The sequence below is a fragment of the Scophthalmus maximus genome, chromosome 12 (genome assembly GCF_022379125.1).
Source record: "Scophthalmus maximus strain ysfricsl-2021 chromosome 12, ASM2237912v1, whole genome shotgun sequence".
NCBI lineage: Eukaryota > Metazoa > Chordata > Actinopteri > Pleuronectiformes > Scophthalmidae > Scophthalmus > Scophthalmus maximus.
Window position 1 is genome coordinate 501,985 of NC_061526.1, and position 24,323 is coordinate 526,307.

Genomic DNA, 24,323 nt, shown 5'->3' on the forward strand with positions numbered 1-24,323 from the left:
TAGAAAAAGCTACCTCATTGGTGGAACAACCACGCTGGCTACTATTGAAAACGAACCTCGTGTAGCGTGTCGACGACATGCCATTCAATCCAAATTGTTTGTGTAGTTTGTATTAAACCCACTTTCAATTCTTGCTTGTGTATGTACATAAGACTACATACACCACCAGCAATAGAAAAGAACACCAAAGCCACATTTGCTCTTCTTGCATTACGTAAAAATAAATCTGTAATGCATTGGTTTATTTCATCACTGGACATAAATGAGGACAGAACCCAAAATGAGAAAAAAAAACTCCAATGACATTTTTTCCCTTTCCACTTTGTCACTAAACAATATTTTCTTTTATTTGGACACTAAACATCATATACTCAACCAGTACAACAGCAGCGAATACTCAAAGCAAGGTTTTTCCGAACAAATGAAAGCACCTTTGTGCACAACTTGTGCATCTGTCTCCAGTATCCCTGTAACAATGAACTGAAAACAAAAGCCTTCATCAAGCTCATTAATTACTTTAATTTTGGAACCAAAATCGATCTTAGCATCATATGGTTTGCGGTGGAATTTAGGGGCAGAGAGAAATTAAAATTATTTTTAACAGAAAGACAGAACTGGGCTGATTAGAGAGAGAGCAGGCAGCGATGAACGACAGACATTCACAGCTCTACTGCTTTACTCTCCAACCCATACTGTCCATATGACTGCATGAAATCAGTGTGTGTGTGTGTGTGTGTGTGTGTGTGTGTGTGTGTGTGTGTGTGTGTGTGTGTGTGTGTGTGTGTGTGTGTGTGTGTGTGTGTGTGTGTGTGTGTGTGTGTGTGTGTGTGTGTGTGTGTGTGCACGCGAGAGAGAGAGATGGCTGTTCTAACAGACAGGGCAGTCATGGTATCCACATCAGTTCCTGATGGATAGAGATGCTCTGGACTCTGCTCCCTGCTGGGGCCTGATGGACCACGGTGGAACACCTATCGGCTCGTCTCCTTTCCTCTTCTCATCCCCTTTTCCAAACAATACAACTCTCTCCTCAGGCTTTGATCTCAGGGGCTGGGGTGTACAGCTGCTCAGAGTTCTCTGCCCCCAGGTCCTCTAAGGAGTAAAAGCACAACAAAAATACATCAGAAAGAATAGGAGAAAAAAAAAATCATACCGATACTTGAATACATATGCTGCAACATAACCGCTGATATAAGAAACAAGCACAGCCTCCTGAAGTAGCAAAAGCTTCAGGTCATTAATTCCTGCAGCAATACAAAAGCATCAGGACACAAACTGTATGTTAATTTCATTCTGCAAACTCCATTTCAGCTCTTTAATCATGTGTCATGAAGCTTTTGATCTTTTAAGCCCTGTTCACATCTGGTATCAACATCCATCCTGACAGATCTGATCAAAAGTGGACAGCTCCAAGTTCATCAGTTCAATTAGAATGCGACTCCAATGACCACTCGAGATCACATCTCATCTCAGATTTTATTCTTAGGGAAAACATTTTTTAAAATAATTTTATGGTGGTCAGTGGATTTATATGCATGTTTTCAACCCTGTTCATTTATTTGTTGGTTGGTTTGTTTGTCAAAAGGATTACAGCAAAAATTACAGTAGGCAGTCTCCAATCTGGCCAAGGACACGTTTGCATTCAACACTAGGGCTCCAACTAATGATTATTTCCATTATCGATTAATCTGTTGATTATTTTCTCAACTAATCGATTAGCTGTTTTGGCCATAAAATGGAAAAAAATGTTGATCGTGTTTTCAAAACCACAAGATGAAGTTTTGTTTTCACATTTAAGAAGCTAAATCAGAGAATTTTGAAACCAATTAATCAATTATCAAAATAGTTCGATAACTAGTTGATTAATCGATTAACTGTTGCAGCTCTAGACCACAATGATACAAGAATGTGGCCACGTGTGTCCCAGATGCGTCCTCAATGCATCTTGTTCATACCTGAAACTTAAAGCTGTCAACTTGTGATTGCATCTACCGATTTTACACATAAATTTGAAGTTATTAATCAATGGGAGTTCTACTCGGCCTCCGTGGCTCTGGAGGAGCTTTTATAAGGCTTAGAAGATATCATGTCACTTTTGGAGTACACACGCTGCATGGACAACGATTGAAGCTATAAGAAGGTGCGGAATTACCATGTTCTGCCTCCTGCATGCTCTCCCCAGAAACAACAGAATTGTCATTGAAATTCTCTCCTCTCCTCTCCTGTGTGAGAGACTGTGCCTGGTGCACCCTGCGAGGTCATCTTATCTTAGGTAGGTCGGGACAGTCGCTGTCTCTGGACGTCATAGTCTTAGATTATAGTCAAGACATCTTTATACTGTGCCATTCTGTGTCATTGTCTTAGATTATAGTTTAGACATCCTGATACTAAAGAGCCGACATGATTCTGAGAATTAAATTCATAACTGAGTGGGACATGGGGCGAGGGGGTCCTTTTTTGCTATGTGTACAAACCAGAAATCCAACATGAGGTGAAAGCTTAGAGTGTCTGCCTGAACATTTTAAGCTTGTAACATATCCATACTTTTTGAATTTCTTTTATCACTTTTGCTACTGTTACTTTTATACCGGCCTTACACCGAACGACTTTTCAAGCAATTTCACTGTCTCAGACGAATTTCCAATGTCGGTATATAAACATGAGTTTTGCTAGAGTTGCGATAAAATCAACCGTGTTTGATATTACCGAAAGTTTTTAGTTTTCACTCGTGCAGATAGTGACGTGAACATTGTCAACAAGGTGAGCTCTCCAAAACCAAACAGGAAGCAGGAAGGCGTGTGTGGGGGCTACATGCTGCAACATCGCATTGAGACTCCGATGAAGCGCAGGGGACAGCGCAACCATGTAGTTTCAAAACCACGGCGCTCAAAGCATCATCGGAGTCTCCATGCGATGTTGCAGAATGTATTCCTGTCGTCTCTTTGGTGTCTTCTATTTTTCTTGATGCCTTTTTGCACCCATTGCACACACTTGGGCACCTGTGGCAAAAAGCTGCTGTTTCTTCTCTATTGTTCAACAAACAATCTACCTGTAAAATTCCACCAGGAGCATGATGGGAAATAATCTAAAAAGGAATCTAGTTGCAATTTGTTAATAGGGACCGTGCCACATCCACAGTCTTTGCAAAATCCTAGACTGTGACTAAAAATTCTCTGACTAATAACACATTCTCTTTAGATGTGAGAGGGAGTCAGAATCAGTCTTCTCAAAGTCATCTAGTGTATGGGAATCATTAATAATAGTGATTTGCTAATGCTCTTTAATGCTTGTCGTCCTATCCAGACAATTCATTCCCATGTTTGTGCGAGTGATTCAATGGCCCTGTTCACACCTATTAACATAACATCTTGAATGATCTGTTCAGAAGTGGACATCTCTAATAAATACATCAGTTCACACCTGGCATTAGAATGTGTCTCAAGTGACCATGTGATCAGAACTCACTTCTCCGCTTTATATGCAATTACATATGAACACCATTCTTGTTTGCATGGCCCAGTTATGTTGTTTTTAGCCGGTCTGACTATGACAGACAACGGTCTTATATATGTGTGTGTGTATGTGTGTGTGTGTGTGTGTGTGTGTGTGTGTGTGTGTGTGTGTGTGTGTGTGTGTGTGTGTGTGTGTGTGTGTATATATATATCTATGTAAAGAGAGAGAAAAAAAAACCCACTAGCAACGCTACCCGCTAGCAAATCTATAAGGTGTCGACGAGTGATGTGATGTTACAAATTGCACTCGCAGTGTTATGGTGCAGCCTACACCATTTGAGCCGAAAACCCATTTTTTATATCGGCGCGCACAAAGAACTGACAGTTAGCGGACTGTGAGGAAATATTCGCAGATTTTTCCAAAACGGGTTTTGCTTTAGAATCACTTACTGCCCCATTTAAATCAATGTATATGAAACATTGAGAAGTGTAAAGATACTTCTGGTCTGTAATGAGACGGTAGCAGGTCAGAGGACATCACCTGAGTAAGAGGTCCTTCAATGTGGACACTTCTCTTTTTTTTTTAGCTTTAATAATAAGCTGAATATACCCTCAATTTAGAGCGGCTTAGGACACATTTATGTTCACACTGGTAAAAAGAATGTGGCCACATGCATCCCAGACCACCTCCCAATTTGGCCTCAGTGATTGGATCTCAAATGTGTCATTAAAGTGTCTGAACTTAGACCTGAACACCTGTGATGCTCATACCAGGTCTGTTTGAATGTGAAGGTTCAAGAGACTCGTCTGCTAATCAACAGCCCTTAACCAATATATGAAAAGATTTTTCATCATTTGATAAGAAAATCATATTTTTTCTATTTCATTGATAAATGTTACACCAAGCGTTACTGGGCCTTTCCATCATGTAGAATCACAAATATTCAGTATTTGTGAAACTGGAAGAATTTGTGAACTTTTGTAGATGTGCAGTATTTTTTAACATCATGTGTTCACTTTGTCATTATGGGACATAAGAATGTAGATTGATGTAAAATGAATTTAGGCTGCAACATTAAATGTGAGACAATACAGGGATGACTGTGCATAAATCAGTGTTTAAAGCTGAAGTATTACCAGGGAGGACACACTTCCACAAGCCGTAAGTTTTCCCCACCGCCGTCTGCCACAGTCGGAGGGTGCCGTCTTCAGAGCCACTGGCGTAAAGCTCGCCGTCTGGACTGAACCGCACACAGTGCACAGGACCAAAGTGACCCTTATAGGACTCTGCAGACAAGAGAAGTTGCAACAACATAGGATGAGAGGATTAAAGATCGGACTTGAAACATTTTTATGTACTTTCTCTTAGCTACTGTGAAAGGAAACCACTCATTTGGACACCCCGTCTTACTTTTATTTATATTCAAATGGGCTTTTAATGGACCACAGAATCTGTCAAACAAACAAATCCTCTTTGTAACAGGATTGCCTCGTGTCTTATAGTGAAGGTGTTCTGCCTAAGCTGAACTACGGAGCTACCTCTATCCAAATTCCTGATTGAGACTGCGTACAATGACCAAAGACAAAGCGCTCCTCACCCAGCTCTTCCATGCTGCTGTAGTCAAATTTGTAGAGCTTGAAGTCTTCTCCACCGGCAACAAAGAAGTCCTTCTCTGGATGGAGGGAGGCTGAGTTAATGGTAGCTGGGGCCTCCACACTCTTAATCAGGTCCAAACTGGAATAGATCAACACATTTTACCAATGTCAGATAGTCAGTGATATCCAAGAGGCCACACAATATAAAAGGCATCTTGGATGAAATATAATCATTACTATGAAAATCTATAATCTTTGCACAGTGGAGAATATAGGAAGGAAGCCTGAGCAATGATGTAGCTTCCTGCCATCCAAGACTGAACATTGTTTCCTCAACATTTTCTTGTGTTGTTGATAGGTCAGCAACTAAATGACAGATGGGCCGTGCTGGGGGAACTGCTGAAGGTGGTGACTATGTAGCTGTGACATCACATACTTACGAAGGCCTGACGGCTAGTGAAAAGGCACAGCTTCTGAATGCAGGCTGTGTGGATTTGTCTGTGGAATGACCGTTTTGACACTTTTAAGGTACTTACAGAGCCCCTAGACCTTATTTGTGATGAAAAAAGCCAGGACATCTAAATTTAGACAATATGGTACCTTACCTGTTCTGATGTGGCTCTCAAAAAGTATGGAGTGGACAGAAATTTAATCTATTCACTTCAGTATTAACATGTTGTTTTTCATGGATATGTTTGCTTACCTCAGAGCATTGTAGAAAGCGATCGTCTTTCCATATGTAATCACGAGAATCTCTCCATCCGCCACGTACTCCATGCTACTCACAGATGTGTCAAACGTCAGTGTTTTCACCACCTCCATGGAGCTCCTGTCCCAAAGCCTGGAAGGACGGATGGATGGAAACACACACGGACACGGACACGGACACACGCACACACGCACACACACACAACTATATAACATCCAAGAGGTCTCCGGTATATTTGCTATCAGGCAAGTGATTTAGAGTTAGAAGAGCAAATGTCTCTGTGGCCGCACAAAGGTAAGCCACAGAGAGGATGATGAGTTCAAGTTTGTCACACACGGTCAGATCTGGACGTTGATGCACATACAAATGATACCATGAGGAGCCACTGACCGTATGGTTTTGTCGTCGGCAGCTGAGAGGATCTGCTTGTCGTCATTGCACCACAAAGCTTTCTTTATGGCTGAGGTGTGGCCTGCAATCTCCTGTGGTGCTGAAAGACACACAGATTCAACAGTCAAGTACAGAGGACAAAAAATGTACAACGCAAATGTCCGAGCTTGACGGGGTCTCAAATGCCACTGATATAAATGAGACCCGTCTCCAGGAGAGGGGAGTGCTGCAATGACGAGAGCAGAATTTACTGTAAATTGTGAAGACGCCCAAACAGAAAGCATGTTTAAATCTCAGAATACAACAAGTTTTTTCATTTAGCTACTCATATCTTTAAACAAACAAGCTTTCTCTTTGACACATTCACTCACCTGCTTCAGGGTTACTGAGATCAAAGATCCGCAGCAGCTTGTCGTTCCCTGCAGTCAGCAGACAGTTGCTGTCCTGAAGAACAGAAAGCACAAGTACACTGAGAGAAAACCTCAGTTTGACAAATATACCAACACAGTTATTCCATCATCTCCATGACGAAAGAACATGTACACTCGGGGTACTAAGAAGTGTGTCATGAAGAATTCGAACACAAGTCAAAATAAAAATCAGTTTTTCCTCATTAAAACACTAATCGGATCATACTGTGTGTTGTTTACCTGTGGTATATGCTGATTTGTAACTAGCTACAATACACTAAAGGAAGTGCTGGGGGCAGTATTGCTTTCAATGTCTGCCAATGATGACATTCTGTACTAATGAAGAAGAACCTATGAACGATGGCGAAACAGAGAGAGGGTCTGGTCGAATTGTGAAATTTGCTTATCAAGTTTCCTAAAACTTTAAGTCAACCAGAAGTATTTGATCGTCAGCTGTGATAAGAGCTGTTCCGATTCTCTAAATGCATAGGAATGGAACTTCAATGCTTCCTTTCCTATCTCCTTTAGCATAGGGTACACTGGACTTTCCTATGCAAAGGAAAGGAGAAACAGACGCCCCACAATTCATTGCTGCAGCGATATTTAACGTGACGTATATGCAGGAACGTAAACAATTAAATCTGAAGTAGAAGAAGAAAAATAGTATGAATATAACCTAGATGCATCTTGCATATGAAACATTTTTACATCTGATATCACACGGTGGTAATACACACTATAAAAAGGTTGGATGGAGCCGCTGGGTTTTTTATAGTCCATCTTTGGAAATTTGTAGTTTCACCACGGCAGACGCACGTCAATAACATCCTCGGTCGCATAATGACGTAGTTTAGTGAAAGTCGAGTTGGATTCTCTGAGCAGCGCTGTTAGCTTTTGCTAAGTACTATGAATCCTCCATTAGACCTTTTCTTGACCTCATGATGTTTTCCACTGGAAAAGTATGGAATAGTAGATAGGAAATGACGATAAGAAGGACAATCCGAATCCACCGAATGAAGAAGATGAGACCGAAACGATCAAAAGTATGGGAGCATTTCACCGAAAATAAACCAATGAGAAGTTAAATGCAGACTCTGTGAGGAAGTTGTCAATTCTCATAGAAAAAAATAAATGTTCTTTTGATGCTGCATATCAGGAAACTACTAAGTAGTGATGTCTGCGTTTAGTTGACTACCCTCGCTAGTTGGCACCTGAAATACTAGTCTGTTAATATTTTATTAAGGTACGCTAAATTTTGCCTTCGTTAGAAATGACAAAGACACCTGGATGACAACATAATGGCCCACACAATATGCACCATTGGTGGGAGGACAGAAAAATATGTACAGAAACAATGATAGTCATAGACAACACCTGTTGCAATGCACTGACCTGTGTGAAGTTGACAGTCTTGACAATGTGTTTGTGAGCCAGTGTGAGGACCTCGTCTCCACTCACTGCATCCCACACCTTTCTGAAAAGTGCAGAGGGAGCGGCTGTTAACTCACAGCACTAAACAGTGGTGAGGTCACATTCTTTTTCTGGGAATAGTTGAGTGAGTGGAAGATGATATGATATCCAAAAAGGCATAAAGTTGAAGATTATCTTAAACATTTTAATCAAGATGTATGATTATTGTGAGTTACTATTACCTCAAAAATATGATTAATTAAAATGCATTAGAGCTTATTGGACAACCCTTTATCATTCAACAGGACATTGATCCAAAACATACAACTAAAACAACCTTTTTATGAGCTTTTCATGGTGAGGAGGTGGAATATGTTGAACTGACCTGAGTCAGTCATTGTGTTTAAATTTATTCCATAACAATGTAAACTCATATCAAAGCTGAGGCTTCAATGTGCTCAGAGACGGAAAAACAAAAGATATGTGTAACTGTCCAATACTTCCAGCCTTGACTTAAATTATCATAGTAGGCAACTGATTCTACTAATTCAGTTAATTTTAATTTGCTGTAAAATCAGTAACTAAGTTAGATGTGAACCAGCTTTGTGATCCCAGAATTTGCTGGCTTACCCATCATGGGCTCCATGATGCAGGTCACATGGAGTCACTACGGATATGGCCTCTTCTAATACTCGCATTCATTTAACTGACAAGAGCAATGATCGATTACAAACTTGTCATAATTTACTGATTCTGCATATGCCTGTTTATCATCTGTTTATGGGGGGATTTGGATGTTTCAAATTATTTTAACCAAATCACGGTGGACTGCTTGAGTTTAGCATGCATGAATAGCAGCCTGGGATAAAGAGACGTTGTCAGGATGAATGGATTATTTCAGGCTCCTTAATAGACACAGGAAAGCCAAAGTGTGTCACACAGGACTGGACCCTCCAACTCACGCTGTGAAGTCAGCTGCGGCGGTGGCTGCTTTGGTTGCGTCTGTGTTCAGAGTGGCTCCCCAGACAGCACCTTTGTGACCCAGAAACGTGCCAATCCAGTCCCCTGTGTCTCCCTGGCGCAACATGGGCTTGCCATCTGACAGGGGAAAAGCAGGTGAGGACAAATTATGTTACATCTGGTTCGGGACAGTGAAGCAGCAGATGATGATGATGACAGTGGCGACAGAACCTGTGGATACCGCTGTCAGGCCTCTGTGACAACGTCTGACTTAGCATTTTGCAACTACAGCTCAGTGGAAGCCACATTCTAAGGATATCTAGTTAAAATGGTTTTAAATGAAAAAAAGAAATGTGTTAGTGAATGTAATGATATACCCTACAGACATATGGAAAGTAACGTTCAACTGAGTACACTCAGCTGGATTTACGTCTTGGAACCACTTCAAACGTCTAACGCCAAAAACTTTGTTCGTCCAGTGTGCTTTCTCACTGCTCTCACCTTTGCAGGCGCTGATGAGGAAGTAGCCATAAGGTGTGATCCCACTGAAGGCCAAGTCGACCACAGGCCGGGTGTGACCGGAGCAGGTGAGCGGAGTCTGTCTCATCGCCATGGTCCACCAGCCGGGCAGTAGACGGTTAGTGCTCAGGGAGGAGACGGTGGAGCGCTAGAGGCTAACTAGCTAGCTGGATAGGCTAGCGGGCTAAAAGAAAGGCAACAAGCTAGCAAGTATCTCGTTGAGTAGTCTCCGTTAGCCGGCGGCTGGCTGCTGAATGGACTATGAATGACAGAGAATCAACTCCGTGGGTTTGTCAGACTAAATGTCAGGTCTCCCTCACAGCGAAATAATGGCTCTCGTGCTAATAGCTACAACATTGCAACTAACTAGCAACGTGCAAAGCGGCGCAGCTACCACAGGGAAGCCGGTGTGCCGCTAGCCACAACAAGAATCATACTTCCGGTGGGAAATTTTTCACAATAAAAGCGGCAGCCTCTTCAATCTGATCGCTGCTGACAAACTAGAGACCAAACCAGTGTTCGATATTAAGTAAAAAAAAACGCACAAGGTTGGGTAGTAACGAATTACATATAATTTGGATTACGTACTTAGATTTACAAAATAGTAAGTGGTAATCAGACCAGATTACATTTGAAAAAAAATTTACATTGTCAAGGATTAATTCATTATATTTTGTTTCTGTCTTTAAAATACGGCAATTTTGTTCATATTTATAATACCAGCATCTGTTTGCAAGGCTAATTTGATTCCTATTTTCTATAATTTGATGCTGTCTGATGCACAGTATGTTCTACAGTATAACAACAGTATATCATTATGCACAGTATGCATTACTCTTATCAGGTTGCCAGTTTTGTTAATTCAATACTTTTGATTTACGTATTTATAATGGAAGATAGATTTTTGAGTAGGCGCTCCTCTTGCACAAGTCGTGTTACAAGAAAAGCTTTTTTGTTTCTTTTGTAAATGCTGAGCATGCTAAATGAGGAGGACCGTGGGGGACGTGGAATGTGAAATACAGCATTTTCAAATCCATTTTCAAATCCATTTTCAAATCCTTTTTCAAATCCAATTTCAAATCCTTTTTCAAATCCAATTCGAAATCCTTTTTCAAATCCTTTTTCAAATCCAATTCGAAAAAGCTTTTCGAAAGTATTTTGCCTCTCCTTTCAATATTCCGAGTCCCTCTGGGTCCCTGTGTTGGTTTGCTGAAACAATGCCAATGAGCAGGCAACAAGCTCTCTGATTGGCTAAAGCCTGACCTATCATATAGATGTGTGACATGGATTGTGGGAAGGAGAAGATGGTAGAGGAGTGGTTCTCAATCTGTTTACACCCTGTACCACCTCGGAAAATATCCGGCTCTCCAAGTACCACCATCATGACCCATGTAAAAAGTACAGAAGTTAGCCCAAAAAAACTGTTTACACACGCTAACACCCGGCGTTTTCCACAGTGTGAAAACGTTTAATCGGCATTCAGCCCTGGGGCAAATGACTCTGCAATAGACCCGGGTTTAAGCGGCGACAACTCCGATCGGCTCCGTTCGGAGTTGACGCCGGCATACCCGGGTGAACGCGGTAATTTGCGCTCGTTGGTGGTAACAACAAACTGAATCCAGATCAACGATAAGGGAAAATGAACGGTGCACTTTATTTCAACACTGCGGCCACATACACAGACTCATCAGGCGTCTCTCCCTTCTCACAGCGCAGCAGCAACCTTCCTCTTCTCTCACACACACTTCACAGCTCTTGTTAAAGAGCCAGGCTCGGTTCGGAACACTGCGCTGAGTTTGTATACTTTGAAAGAGTAACAAAGGTACAAGTTATAAGTTACATTTTTCACAGTGGCAGTAAAGAGGTTCGCTGCGCGCCATAAAACCAAAGAAGAAAAGTGTAGTAAACAACAGCCAGCAGCAGCATGGAGCTGGTGGCCAACGTTAACTTATATCTTGGACCTTTGTCACTCTTTCAAAGTTTACAAACTCAGCGCAGTGATCTGGATTCAGTTTGTTGTTACCAGCAACGAGCGCAAATTACCGCGTTCACCCGGTGTGCCGGCAACTCCGAACGGAGCCGATCGGAGTTGTCGCCGCTTAAACCCGGGTCTATTGCAGAGTCATTTGCCCCAGGGCTGAATGCCGATTAAACGTTTTCACACTGTGGAAAATGCCAGGTGATCGCAGGTTTAAACAGGTTTTTGGGGCTAATCTATGTACTTTTTACATGGGACATGATGGTTGTACTTGGAGAGCCGGATATTTTCTGAGGTGGTACAGGGTGTAAACAGATTGAGAACCATTGCTCTACCATCTTCTCCTTCCCACAATCCACGTCACACATCTATATGATAGGTCAGGCGTTAGCCTGACAGCTTGTTCCCTGCTCATTTGCATTGTTTCAGCAAACCAACACAGGGACCCAGAGGGACTCAGAATGTTGAAAGGAGAGGCGAAATGCTTTTCGAAAAGCTTTTTCGAATTGGAGTTGAAAAAGGATTTGAAAAAGGATTTCGAATTGGATTTGAAAAAGGATTGAAAAAGGATTTGAAAAACAATATGAAAAAGGATTTTGGAATTGGATTTGAAAAAGGATTTGAAAAAGGATTTCGAAATGGATTTGAAAATGGATTTGAGAATGGATTTCGAAATGGATTTGAAAATCTTTTTCAAATTGCTCTATTTAATGAGAGATTTGAAAATGGATTTGAAAATCTTTTTCAAATTGCTCTATTTAATGATGGATTTGAAAATGGATTTGAAAAGCTTTTTCAAATTGTTCTATTTAATGATGGATTTCAAAATGGATTTGAAAATCTTTTTAAATTTTTTCTATTTAATGGTGGATTTCAAAATGGATTTCAAAATGGATTTCAAAATGCTATATTTCACATTCCACATCCCCCACGGTCCTCCATAAAATGCATTTCATTTGCGATGTTTAAAGAGGTTTAAAGACTACATTTGTTTGTTTGTATAAGATGCAATATTTTCAATCTTTCATTTGAAAGTAATCTAGAAGTAAATCCAAAAGTATTCAAATTAGATTACATTATTTTTGTAATTCAATGGATTACGTTACTGATTACAAAATTTCCATGTTATTTGTATTCAGTAACTGAATACGTTTCAAAGTAGTCTGACCGTAAACTGATAACACATTATGAAATATATAACTATTGAATAAATATGATTAAAATATATAATTTATAGTGATTTTTAATAATTCCGTCTCCACACACGCACGCACGCACGCACACACACACACACACAAACAGTATTGTATGTTTTATAGTATATTTCTTTATTTTTTCATCATTGTCTATGCCTTCACTTTGAAAAATTATAGCAATACGAACTGGTTGAATACATACATAATTTTTTACTTTTTACTTTTATTTTGAAGGCTAGACATTGACTTCTTCATGTGCGTCATGGGAGGCTAAACCAAACGCATCTTCTGTGTATTCTGCCCCCTGTAGGTCATTAATACTTCACACTGTACTGTTTGGAGAACCTGCCTCTGTCGTAGCCAATTTAAACTGTTTCACTAAATTGATCGTAGCCAACAGGCACTTAGCTGATAACATATGACACACTTAAGATATAATAGACCATTATCCAAAAAAAACAAAAAATGTTTTTTTAACAATTGATGTAAATAGACATTTGATAGTTATTTGGCCCTATATAGAGCAAAAGCGTTTACTTTTCATCCAAAATGAATTTCATGGTTACAAATAGCCTGTAGCACAAGTAAAGCTCAATTGCTCACATTAAAGATATGTAAAATACATATAAAGGAACCAGCAAAGGATTCTCTACATGAACCTCTTGCTGAAGAACTGAGACAGCGGAACATATCAAAGGAGTACGTGTATATGCGGTGGTTAAACTTTTCCTCACCTGAGTTAAGGCAACACAAATAAACTCAGTAATGATATAGTCAGAGGACAGAGCAGAAGCAACGTGGCTGTCAATCAGGAAAGAATCCACAAAGAACTTTACCATGAAAGGGATTATTCACATATAAAAGGACTAAAAAGATGGGTAGAAGCTGGAAAAATATATATGTAAATTCGACAAAATAAACAATGGCCTGGTTTATTTGAGATCCCCAATTTGAACCAAACAGAACAGATTGCAACTATGGCCATTGAAGGGATAAAAAACAGAATCAAATTCTGAGGAATAATACAGAAACGTCAAAGCTTCTTATTAAAGAAATGCACCCTTTAGTTAACTTTCTGATTTAAAGAAATGACAAAGTCATCAGGAAATCTTGAGGATAACATGGCAATAGTTTGAGTATCGCAGTTAGGTGTTGTGCTTTTTTTCAGACCATTGCATATTTTATACTGCATGTGTGTGGGGCATGATCCTCAGAGCTTTAACTCTAATTCATATGTTACTACTGACCCCATATCTGGGGATATTGCAAGTGTCATTGTTGCAGCATCCATCAAAATGCCTTCAAATTATAATAATTTACTAAGTTTATTTTCCCTGTTATACTGGTCTCAATATCTGAACTGTTAATCAAGAATCAAAAAGGGTTTCAAAAAAGGCACATCTCGTTTTGGAGGAGTTGCAGCTGTCCCAATAGTCCCCTCTTTATCCTACCATATTATTGTGATACCATATGAATTTATACTAAATTAACTGTAGCCTACTTACATAGACTCAATATCACAAATTTTCTAGGGAAATTATATGAATATTTTATCATTATTCATAAACTTTTTTCTCTCCATTTAGTGATTAGACCATCACCCCATTTAAAGTTATAATCAAAATGTATGTACTGTTTATATGCTTTGGTGCCACTTATGGAATTCACTTTAATGCACCCAAAAGAGTGCCATTTATTATTTTTAAGTTTATTGTTGATCTATTGAAATTTTGAAACAGACAGGTGTTGTAAGGTGGTATAACTGGAAATTAAAATAGTGTCTTAGGGTGAAGAGAAACGGATGAGTCTGATATCCAGAGGGCGCTTACAGCTCCTGATATTGTGTGTTATGAGGCTGAGCCGTGTTCCTCCTGTCTGAGGATCAGAACGCTGACAGCCTGCTGCAGGACGGCAGGGAGCGTACAGTGTGCCTTGCTTCACGGCTGCCGGCAGAGATGGCTTCCTGATGCCGGTGAATAAGCAGAAAAACAGAGCAGAGGGAGGGACAAGGGATGCGGGCAGCGGATGATGAGGAGCTGCATCACTCAGAGCATCACATGGCAGGAGATGATGACAGCGCTTCGTGGATATTTACGGATGTTTATTGTTTTGCTTTTTTTATTTTTATTTTTTTTCACATGAAATCTGAAGCAGTGTGAAGTGTGAGGCGGTGGGGGTTTGTCATCTGCCTTGTTTCCCCCTCCAGCGGGGCTCTCTGCTCATCGACGCAGAGAGGAGAGGGCAGAGAGAGGGAAAGGGGCGATGGCTGCCGGGGGAGCGGGATGCGGCGACACGGTGGAGGAGTGCCGGGTCGAGGTGGAGCGCCTGACCCGGGACCTGGCGGAGGCCAACCGCGAGAAGATCCGGGCGGCGGAGTGCGGGCTGGTGGTGCTGGAGGAGAACCAGAGGCTAAAGCAGCAGTACGCCGACCTGGAGGCCGAGCAGGAGGCGCTGAGGATGGAGCTGGAGCATCTGCAGGAGGTGGGCTCAGCAGGGGTATGGCTCGTTACTCGAAAAAGTAAAGCGTTGTTAGTTATTACTTATTGGAAGATAAAGTCGTTACTGGTGCAATAGATGAACGGTTCGATTCACATGTTGTTAAGTTCACACTAGTATCAAACAAATAACAGGACGGAAAATAATTTGTGATGCGATAATATGGGTAGGCTACACGCTGTAATTCGACCCATTGGTTACACCTACACCTGCTGGACAGCGAACAATAGAAAGGCCCAGCTCATTACACTCGGACTTAAAGCCAATATTGTGTAACTTTTTCAAACTGTAGAATAAAATTGACTTGTTCTATGCTACTTCAAATTCCACCAGGAACATTTCTATGTTGCTCATATATCATTATCTTTAATATTTGTTTTTATTCTGCTGTATTAGGTTCTTTTATGTTTTTAAGTTAAGTATATCTTATAAAATTCTGGTTTCCCTTGAAAATGAGTAAGGTCGGCTTCTGAGATACTTAGTGTTTGACCACCATGTTGAATAAGATACCAGTCATAATTGTGACTGATGTCATCATGACTGTGAGATACCAGTGGGAATAAACATGCATACAGAATCAGACACAGGCTTGTGGCCCTCTCTTGAAGAGGGGCCATGTTAAATGTTTTCAAATCCTTAATATTTCAGTTCATATTGTCCCTGCATGATGCATATTTACTTACATTACCATAGACTAAATGATACACTGCGAATCAGGTTGTATGCCATCACAGAACATATCTGTTAGATGAGCCAAAATATAATGGCACATTGTTTGTAAAAAAAATAACTTAGTATTTATTGTTTCATGATATCCAAATGTGGCAACTACATACCACCGGTCCTTTGGTCCTTTTGTAGATTTCAACATAAAAGTCCCAAAGTGTTCCATTCTTGATTGTCACACAACATGATATTTCATGAAATGGACATCATCAGACATATTTTGTTTGTATATTATGATATGTAAATACAAATGCTTTCTTACGGGACTACATAAGACTTTAAACACCATGCCAAACAGGAAATTATATTTTTGTTTTCCCCCATCCATATTGGATTATGAGATCATTTACAATATTGACTTGTGCTGTCTCATTGGTCTGAAAACCAGTTCGGTATTTTTACAAAAATATTTTGGGTTCATGAACTCATTTAACAGATTGAAAAGCTTCTAATATTTTACATTATGGTAGATTGAATACTGGTATGGAGTCATCTAAATCCTTTGGATTCAGAAGAGGTTTAGCTATGGTAGTCTTAAGAGTGGTAGGAAAGACGTATCGCAACTGTGGTCTGTATTAAGAGCTGGATGGCATATTGAGTGAGACAAGGCCTGCTTTTTCTCATGTAGTGCAAAGTCACACAACCTAAGAAACAGTTGAAATATGATCAGAAAGAGGTGAGAGGTTTCTCACAACCTTTGTTAGGCTGGAAGATGTAGAGGCGATGCTGATGTTGAGATTGGCCAGGATGATTATGATTTCAGTCTTAGAGAGACTGAGTTCAAAGTGATGTGTCTTCATCTAATTGGGTATATTTGAGAGGTGCCAACATGCTGAGACCGTGCCGAGTCATCTGGCAGGAATGACAAGTAAAGTTGGGTGTCTTCTTCCTAGCAATGATATAAGAAGCCACACGTGCGGATTATTGGAGCCAAGGATATAGTAGTTTTCATTGTTGTCCCAGCACAGACCCTTGGGGCACCTCTGAGAGGAGGGGACAGGCTAAGGATGTTTTTCCCTGCCATGGCACAATGAAGGAATGCCCAGTAAGACAGGATTCAAACCACGAAAGCAATTTGCCCAATATGCCCAAATTGGAGAGAACAGAAAGCAGCAGGTTTGCTGTATAAAAGGCTCCTGAAAGCTCCAGCAAGATAAGAACCAAGGACTGAGCTGCAGTTCGAGCTACCCTTCGGGCTTCTGTCACAGACAAAAGAACTGTTTCAGTAAAGTAGCTGTTCTTAAATTTGAAAAAATTGGATCATGGAGGACGTTCCATGAAAGGAATTCTGAGACCTGTATTAAGGCGCCCTTTCAATAACCTTCCCTTTTCTGATCAATATGCATTAGGGAGTAGCATTTTCCAGTATGTATAGTAATGTATGGCAAGAGTTTTTCACTGTGTGTGTGGCTTTGAAGAGGCAGGCATCCGCAGTGCCACTTCATACTGTATGATGTCAAAGGTCAATTTTCAACTATGGTTACGTGTTCATTGATAGCAGTGGTCTTTGGGAGTACATACCAGCCACAGAAGTGAAACTTGAACACACTGATTGTTGGAAGCTTCCCAGCGCAACCATAGTGCTGCACTGCTGGGAACCTCGCAGCTTGAGCACAGTAATTCAAAGGGTCTTATTCTTTGTAGTTTTGGCCTATCAGTAATGAGAACATTGCACTAACCAAGTGAATTGCTGAGATCTGGCAACATGGCAACCACACTACAACAAAGTGTAATGGGTCAAGAAACACGACCAGCCAAACACTTTACGTTTTACCACAAAATACAGCAGTTCAAACAACCTGGCTTAGCAGTTGGTTGATTTGTTTGGGGATGGGAGTAGTGACTTTTTTAACCATAGATCAATTTGTTGATTCTTTTCAGATCAATTAATAGTTCAGCTTGCAAAATGTCAAAAAAAAGGAGGAAAATGTCCCTCTCAAGCACCAAGAGCTCCAGGTCTAGTCTTTAAACTACTTGTTTTGTTTGGGCAGCAGTAAAAAAACCTGAAGGTATTCAATCTACAGTGGCATAAACCAGAGAAAAGCAGTAGCGTTTTCTCTCACTAGACTGTTGTGGAACAGTCTATTGAGTTAAACCAACTCCCACCTTCTCTCTAGAAATAAAAAGGTGATGATTATTTTCCACTGGTCTTAATAGTAAATGTTATCATCCTCTAATGTGTGTCTTGATTGCGTCATTTGATCAGAAAAAAATGAAAACCTGAAACCCTTTTTTTGGATGCTGCCTGGTTATAGCTCCAGCGACTTTCGGTGCCCGTTTCTGTAACAACGGACTCTTGTCTGTTCACATTCCTCATAATGTATCACACATTCCTAATTGTTGGATTATGTGACTGGGATAACCTGGGTTTAATACAAGGGGAGATTTAGAGGCCGACACAGCAGAAATGATATTCTCAGCAGATCCCCCTCGACTCTTGATCATTTTCACCATTCTTCTTCACTTTCAATAATCTCAGTACCACAGGCTGCATCCATCTGTCTCCATTCCAGCCCTGCTTACTCAATTCATCTCATTTCAGCTCATTGGATCGCTATTGATCCCCTCTGTCACAAGGCATTCTGTCTGGGGGAAATGATTATGTTGATGTGTGAGGGCTAATACCACGCTAAATTAGCTTATCATTAGTTTCTCTGAAAGACAAATGCCAATGAGCTTTTGCTATCAAAGACCTGACCAAAGAAGCTGAGCTGTATGACACTGTTTGAACTGTCAATACTGTGCAATATTACACTATAGATTTTTTGTGCGAATGATGCACAGTGGACAACGGTCATGTTCCTGCTTGTCTGATATTACATGCAGTAGAACCTGCTGAAAGTGGTGACAGCAAAGTCCTTGTCCATTTAAATCAGGGTTACTTTACTTACTTTACAATGTTAGTTTCAATGCCTATATGTCTGTCAAACATCTTGCACAAACAGCACAGAAAAAAAGTCTGTGTTTAAATGAATTCACAAAGCAAAATGAAAACTGAAAATAGAAGACTTCAATTCTGAAAAAATAGAAGCTGCAGCTAGAACTTCACCTTTGCGTCAGTTGCTAGCTGCAGTGAAAACAACACAAGGGCTGCAGTAAGTAGTGGTGACATGCAGGGGTCACATTGGGATTTGGAATGTGGGAGGGGTATTAAATAAAATATAAGAATATGAGAAAACTCTCTAATGTGAACAGAAAGTCTAGACAATGTTGGAAATGCACAGAACTACAACTGAAAATCTTTCTCTGTAACAACTGTGTTGTTACTACTTTTTGTTTTTGGACGTTTTGTTATTTCGTAGACTCTTGTGAAGTCTTTGTTTTTTTTGTGGACTTTAGTCAATTTTTTCTTTGATTTCCTTGATTACCCTTCCTTGTGTGTAAATGGTGAATGGACTGTATTTATATAGCGCTTTTCTAGTCATATAGACCACTCAAAGCGCTTTACAGGAAAGTCCCATTCACCCATTCACACACATTCATACAGCGCTGCTATTTACCACGCATTTTTAATAATTACACTGCTAATCATTAGGCCTATATCTCTCTTTACCAGCTGCCCCTTGGGTCTGTCCTCTCCAAAACATTTCTGTGAGTTTGGTACATTAGGCAGCGCCCTCCTCCAATGGCCCTTTCTTTGTTGAACCTGGCCTCTTCAGCTCCTCCTGGCCTCTCTCCACCATCCATCCTCGCTGACGCTCTGTCGAGACGGTGGAGCTGTTGGTACCCGAGAAGCTATATGGACCCAACCAACTCTATCTGGGAGGAGGGGGGAACTCCCTCAGATGGTACAACCCATCTGAGGGAGTTGTCATGCAGATGCTGCGCTGTGAACTTTAAGAGAAGTGAACTAAAGGGACAATTGTCAGTTGTTTTTTTTCGACCGGCCCCGGCCCCTTCCTAAGCAAATTTGACAATTCAACCGCACCTTGTGTTTCCCGTGTCTGAACCTGTTCCTAATGTGTTTCATCTGTGTTCAATCATGACTGCCTCCCTTGTGTATTTAGTCTCTGTGCTCCCAGTCCACTGTGTCAGTTTCTCTGTTCAATTATGTCTCCCGTTCTCTTTCAACCCAGTGTTCCCTTGTTGTTTCTTGGTTCTGCTTATTCTCATGATTTGGTTGCTAGTGTTTCTGAATTATCCTTTTTTGATTTTGTGTATGGGTCCTGATTTACAAAAACCTCACTAGAGAGTGTGTACCTGTTGTCCTGAGAGATCATGCGTGTTGTTGTTTTTTAAACAACAAGAAAGGGTTTAATATTGGTGAAATACTCATAATGATTCTTATTCCAGCTGTCAGGTCTCTCTTGCTCCTATACTGCTCCCCTCTCCTGGGTGGATGCGGTTAAGGAGATTGAGTGGATTGTCCTCTAACCAGAAGGTCGATGGTTCAATCCCCAGGTCCTCAAGTCCACGTGTCCTTGGGCAAAACTAAAATTGCACCTGATGGCTGTGCCGGCAGTGTATGAATGATGTGTGATAGAAAAAGAACTGTATATAGAATGTGACTTGTACTGTAAAGCGCTTTAGGTGTACAATAAAACTAGAAAAGCGCTATATGAAAACAGTCCATTTGCCATTCCTGCTCCTCTACGTTTAATTGAGGATAAGTGACAAAGGAAGAGGAAAACGTAAATATCAAGTGAAAGCACTGTTGGCATGACATCATGACAAAGAGACAATGACCATCAACTGGTCTGGTCATTTACTTAATCTGATTGAACTCATTGATAAAACTAACACTTCTAGTTGTTTTAATGTCTTGAATTTGACTTTGGAATTAAAATAAGACATCAAAAATTATTTTCTCTTAACGGACATCTGAAACTGTTCAGTCACAGCTGTCTCCATTACAGCCCGCCTCTTAGCACAGCAAAGTGATGTTAGGCCACTGAGTGCAAATCTGAAGTTATATAAACGCTTTATATTATAAATGATTTACTGTAGTAGACTTCAACACTTGTGTGCGGTCGACAGAAACCTTACTATTTCATAACAAGCGACTCAAATCTGTATTCACATCAGAGATAATGGCTGGACGGTATCCATTCTGCCATTCACATTGTGAAACCAGCCTCATTATTGTACATGAGACTCAATGTTCTTTCAGTTATTTCGATAGAGAGTAGTGACTGCATTTAGCAGAAGGTTGGCAGTAGAGATCATGCTTTGTATTACTGAGAAGGCACGATAACTCTGCTTCTTTTTTTTTTAAGTATTAGAAAAACACAAGCATCCCAAACTGTCACAGTCACAGTTCTTGCATTCGATGGTTCCATACGTTTTTAAAGAGGTGAACATCAGCAATGGAGTTGTTAAAGAAGTCCTATATATTCAAAGATTTTGACTGTCTTCAAGGTACACTTCACATTATACATGAGGCTTGAGTATGGTGGACCACAAGTGTCACAGAAACAGTAATAAAGCATTTCATCAATTCACAGCTAATTGTACAATTAAAATATGCATTTACAAATGTGTTTGCAAGTGCATTATCTATAAACGTTTGTATATATATATAGACTAAACCTCAATCTCAACCTTCTACTTCAAGGCCCACCTTTTCATACTTGCAACGGGACAGGGCCCATTAAAACAAGATCCCAAATGATTTTGACTAATCTTCTCTATTCTTCGCCTCATTTGAAAGCGTCAAGCCACACTCCACACATTTGGCTTTGGGCTCTGCCTCATCACACTCGATTGACAAAACGATGTTTAATGAAGTGTGGATTGTATCTGAGCACACATTTAACATTTTTAGGTGAAATAGTAATGCCATCGTCGTCATTTTTCGCTTCAGGAACATTTCCATCCTTCGCCACACCAAAAGTTACCGCTCAGCTTGCTTAGGCTAACCGTCAACAAGGTGAGCATCAGAAACTGATGACGTTGTTTGATGAGTGATTATTAAAAAAAAAAAAAAAAAAAAAAGGAGATATTTTTTTATGGCATTTTTTAAGCCTTTATTTGACAGGACATTATTCAGCGTGAAGGGGGTAAAGAGTGGGGGAAAACATGCAGCAAAGGGCCGGGGTCGGAGTCGAAGCCGCGGCCGGAGGACTCAAGCCTATGTACATGTGGCGTCGGCGCTCCCAAGAGAGCACATAGAATTAATAATTCATAATTTTAATAATCCTTTGTAAACTTTATATAATTTGAGCATCCAATTGCCATTATATTATTTGATTAATGCTATTTTTTTGCCCACTAGAGCACTCAACCACTGGTCAACATATCAAATGTGTGATTTGATATGTTACCAGGCAATAAAAATGAAGAATTATAAAAATTATATGACAAATGAAATATCAATCCATCAGTAAGTAGTTTACTTAAAAATGAAATAATGATTGCTAGCCACCTGGGGTGCTGGCTGGATGGCACACTGAAAATGAAATAATGATTTCAAAAATCTCCTTGAAAATTCAGTTTAAAAGAGAAATTACTTGTGTTGTGCATCGGTTTGGGGTAATTTGGTTATTAGCAATAATTTATAATTATCAAAGATAATTATGAATTATGAAAATCAATAGAGCTTATTAATCAATGTTAATAGCAACGGGGCACCACCCGGAAACCGGGACCAATAACCAAATCGTTAATTCAGTCTCAAGAATTAAAGGTGTTCACTCAAAATGTCTATATCTGGTAGATATGAGCATTTATGGAGTGAACTGAAGGTGTGAACTCGAGCACTGACTCTGTCAACAAGCTACTATCACAATGTACATGCAAATAACACAAAACAACTTCTCTTTAAAGTATAAGAGCATTTATTAACTTTAGCAACATCAATTTACAATCAATACTACTTTTTATCAATAAATTATAATCCAAGCTACCATTCATATCATATGCTCATCATATGAAAAGACAACAACAAGCCAGTGTGTGTGTGTGTGTGTGTGTGTGCGCGCGAGCGTGGGTGTGTGTGTGCGTGTGAGCGAGTGTGTGCACAGGCGTGTGCCCGTGAAAGGGGGAGGAGGAACAAGATGGCGGACGCGACCTGGGAAGTCACGTGGCGCCAGAGAAAGGTGGGGCGTAAGACCTCAAGTTAAACGGCGGCTACCTTTAAACATGTGACTAACAAAGGAGAGATCGGGACGAAGTTAACTTCGGACTAGAATCTCTCCAGCACCCACGAGTGTGTGTAGCAGTAAGGCTCATGCGATGATGACTGAGGTCTAGCACCTGGTCTGGGACGCAGGGGCGCAGCGGCTCAGCTTGTGAGCCGGCGCGTCTCTTGTCTTTAAACAGACGACAGCGTGCCGAGTTCAGACACGGTGGCAGAGCAACACACAATAGTCCGACGTGGTCGGACACAAATCACAGTCAAGCAACACTTATAATAACGCGGTTATTATAGCAGCAATAAACGGGACACGGAGGTCCGGTACAAACTTCACAACAATACACAGTAAGTTAACTTACTGAAACACATAAATAATCTACGTTCTGCCCAGAGCTAAAGCCTCCTACTGTACTCCTTGCGGGGGAGCGAGTGTGTGTGGTCCGTCCTCGGATGCGTCGATGCGCGAGGCGGGAGCCGCGGCGCTTCCTAGCGACTGGCGGCGGGGTGCTCGGTCCTCCGGGGTTCGGATCGGACCGGCGGTCGACTCGGTTGAAAGACTGTGGGTTCAGATCTTTGCTTCTGCAGGAATCAATAGACAGAGTGTTCCGTCTCGACGGCTCTTGTCTCGGTACCAGCGCGGTGTGCGTTTCCAAACGCGCACAAAGAAGAGGAAAAAAGAAAAGCGGATTCCGATTCGTCCGGCGAAGTCGGGAATCCTGGGGCCTGGTTCAGCTGCGTGCACGGTCACTTCTTCTGGGTTCTAGAGTGATCGTCGCGGTGGATGAAGTCTAGATTTAGAAGTGGTTGCCTCCTTTGTAGGTCAGAGGAACCCACCTGATCAAAGTGGGTTTCTTTCCTGGAGAGCGATGATCGGTCGGCATCGCAATGTTTTATAGAGTCTGTGACGTGGCGCGACCCCTCGCGGTGCCGTGCGGGTCTCTGCCAATTAGGGATGCGAGTTGGCCTATGTCCAAACCACGCCCTCAGGTGGGAGATGCGGGGTCTCCGCAGGTCGCAGCGGGGGTCCAGGGGTCTTGGCGTTCCCTTTCTTCAGAAGACCAGATTCTGAGATAACATGTAGGCCGAAGTTGTCCTATACCCATGGTGCTTGTGCACAACACTTGTCATGATCTCGTGTTTTCATTTCCTGTTTTATTTTGAATTAGTTTTGCACTTCCTGTTTCCCCTGGTCTTTTGTCAGTTCCTTTTTACTTTGCCCATGTCTTCTGCCCCTGTGTCATGATTCTGTGTTTTGGTTTCCTGTTTTGTTCTGAAGTCCCTTCCCACGTGTTGATTCACTTCCTTTCCTGTGTCTTGTTTCTGGTGTCTTGTTTTGCCAGTGTCTCCTGCCCCTGTCATTGTCTGCACCTGTTTTCTGTTTGCCCCACCCACCTTGTGTGTATTTAGTC

The 24,323-nt window shown here is 41.0% G+C and overlaps 2 protein-coding genes across 6 annotated transcripts in view; one reads left to right on the forward strand and one right to left on the reverse strand.

The window, feature by feature from the left end:
• Positions 1-195: 195 nt before the first annotated feature.
• Positions 196-9,873, reverse strand: LOC118286215 (serine/threonine kinase receptor associated protein). The gene is made up of 9 exons (XM_035610484.2): positions 9,426-9,873; positions 8,927-9,062; positions 7,947-8,028; positions 6,516-6,588; positions 6,145-6,244; positions 5,749-5,886; positions 5,048-5,184; positions 4,587-4,736; positions 196-1,089 (listed from the first exon to the last, which is right to left on the reverse strand). The coding sequence occupies exons 1-9, from the start codon at positions 9,535-9,537 to the stop codon at positions 1,028-1,030; spliced, it is 990 nt and encodes a 329-aa protein (XP_035466377.1). The 5' UTR covers positions 9,538-9,873; the 3' UTR covers positions 196-1,027.
• A 4,501-nt stretch (positions 9,874-14,374) lies between these two features.
• LOC118291617 (protein bicaudal D homolog 1-like) overlaps positions 14,375-24,323 on the forward strand; it is a 49,309-nt gene continuing 39,360 nt past the window's right edge. For all 5 annotated transcript variants that reach the window (XM_035619985.1, XM_047336514.1, XM_047336515.1 and 2 more), the window contains exon 1: positions 14,375-15,098. In XM_035619985.1, coding sequence (XP_035475878.1) covers positions 14,880-15,098 — 219 coding nt within the window. In that variant the 5' untranslated portion in view covers positions 14,375-14,879. The remainder of the gene's footprint in view (positions 15,099-24,323) is intronic.

Excerpts from the sequence above, each read along its gene's own strand:
- LOC118286215 (XM_035610484.2), bottom strand. The coding sequence starts at position 9,537 with ATGGCGATGAGACAGACTCCGCTCACCTGCTCCGGTCACACCCGGCCT. Across the intron at positions 8,029-8,926 it reads GCCGCAGCTGACTTCACAGC|AAAGGTGTGGGATGCAGTGA; the intron begins GTGAGTTGGAGG and ends TGCACTTTTCAG. Across the intron at positions 5,887-6,144 it reads GCCGACGACAAAACCATACG|GCTTTGGGACAGGAGCTCCA; the intron begins GTCAGTGGCTCC and ends CCGTCCTTCCAG.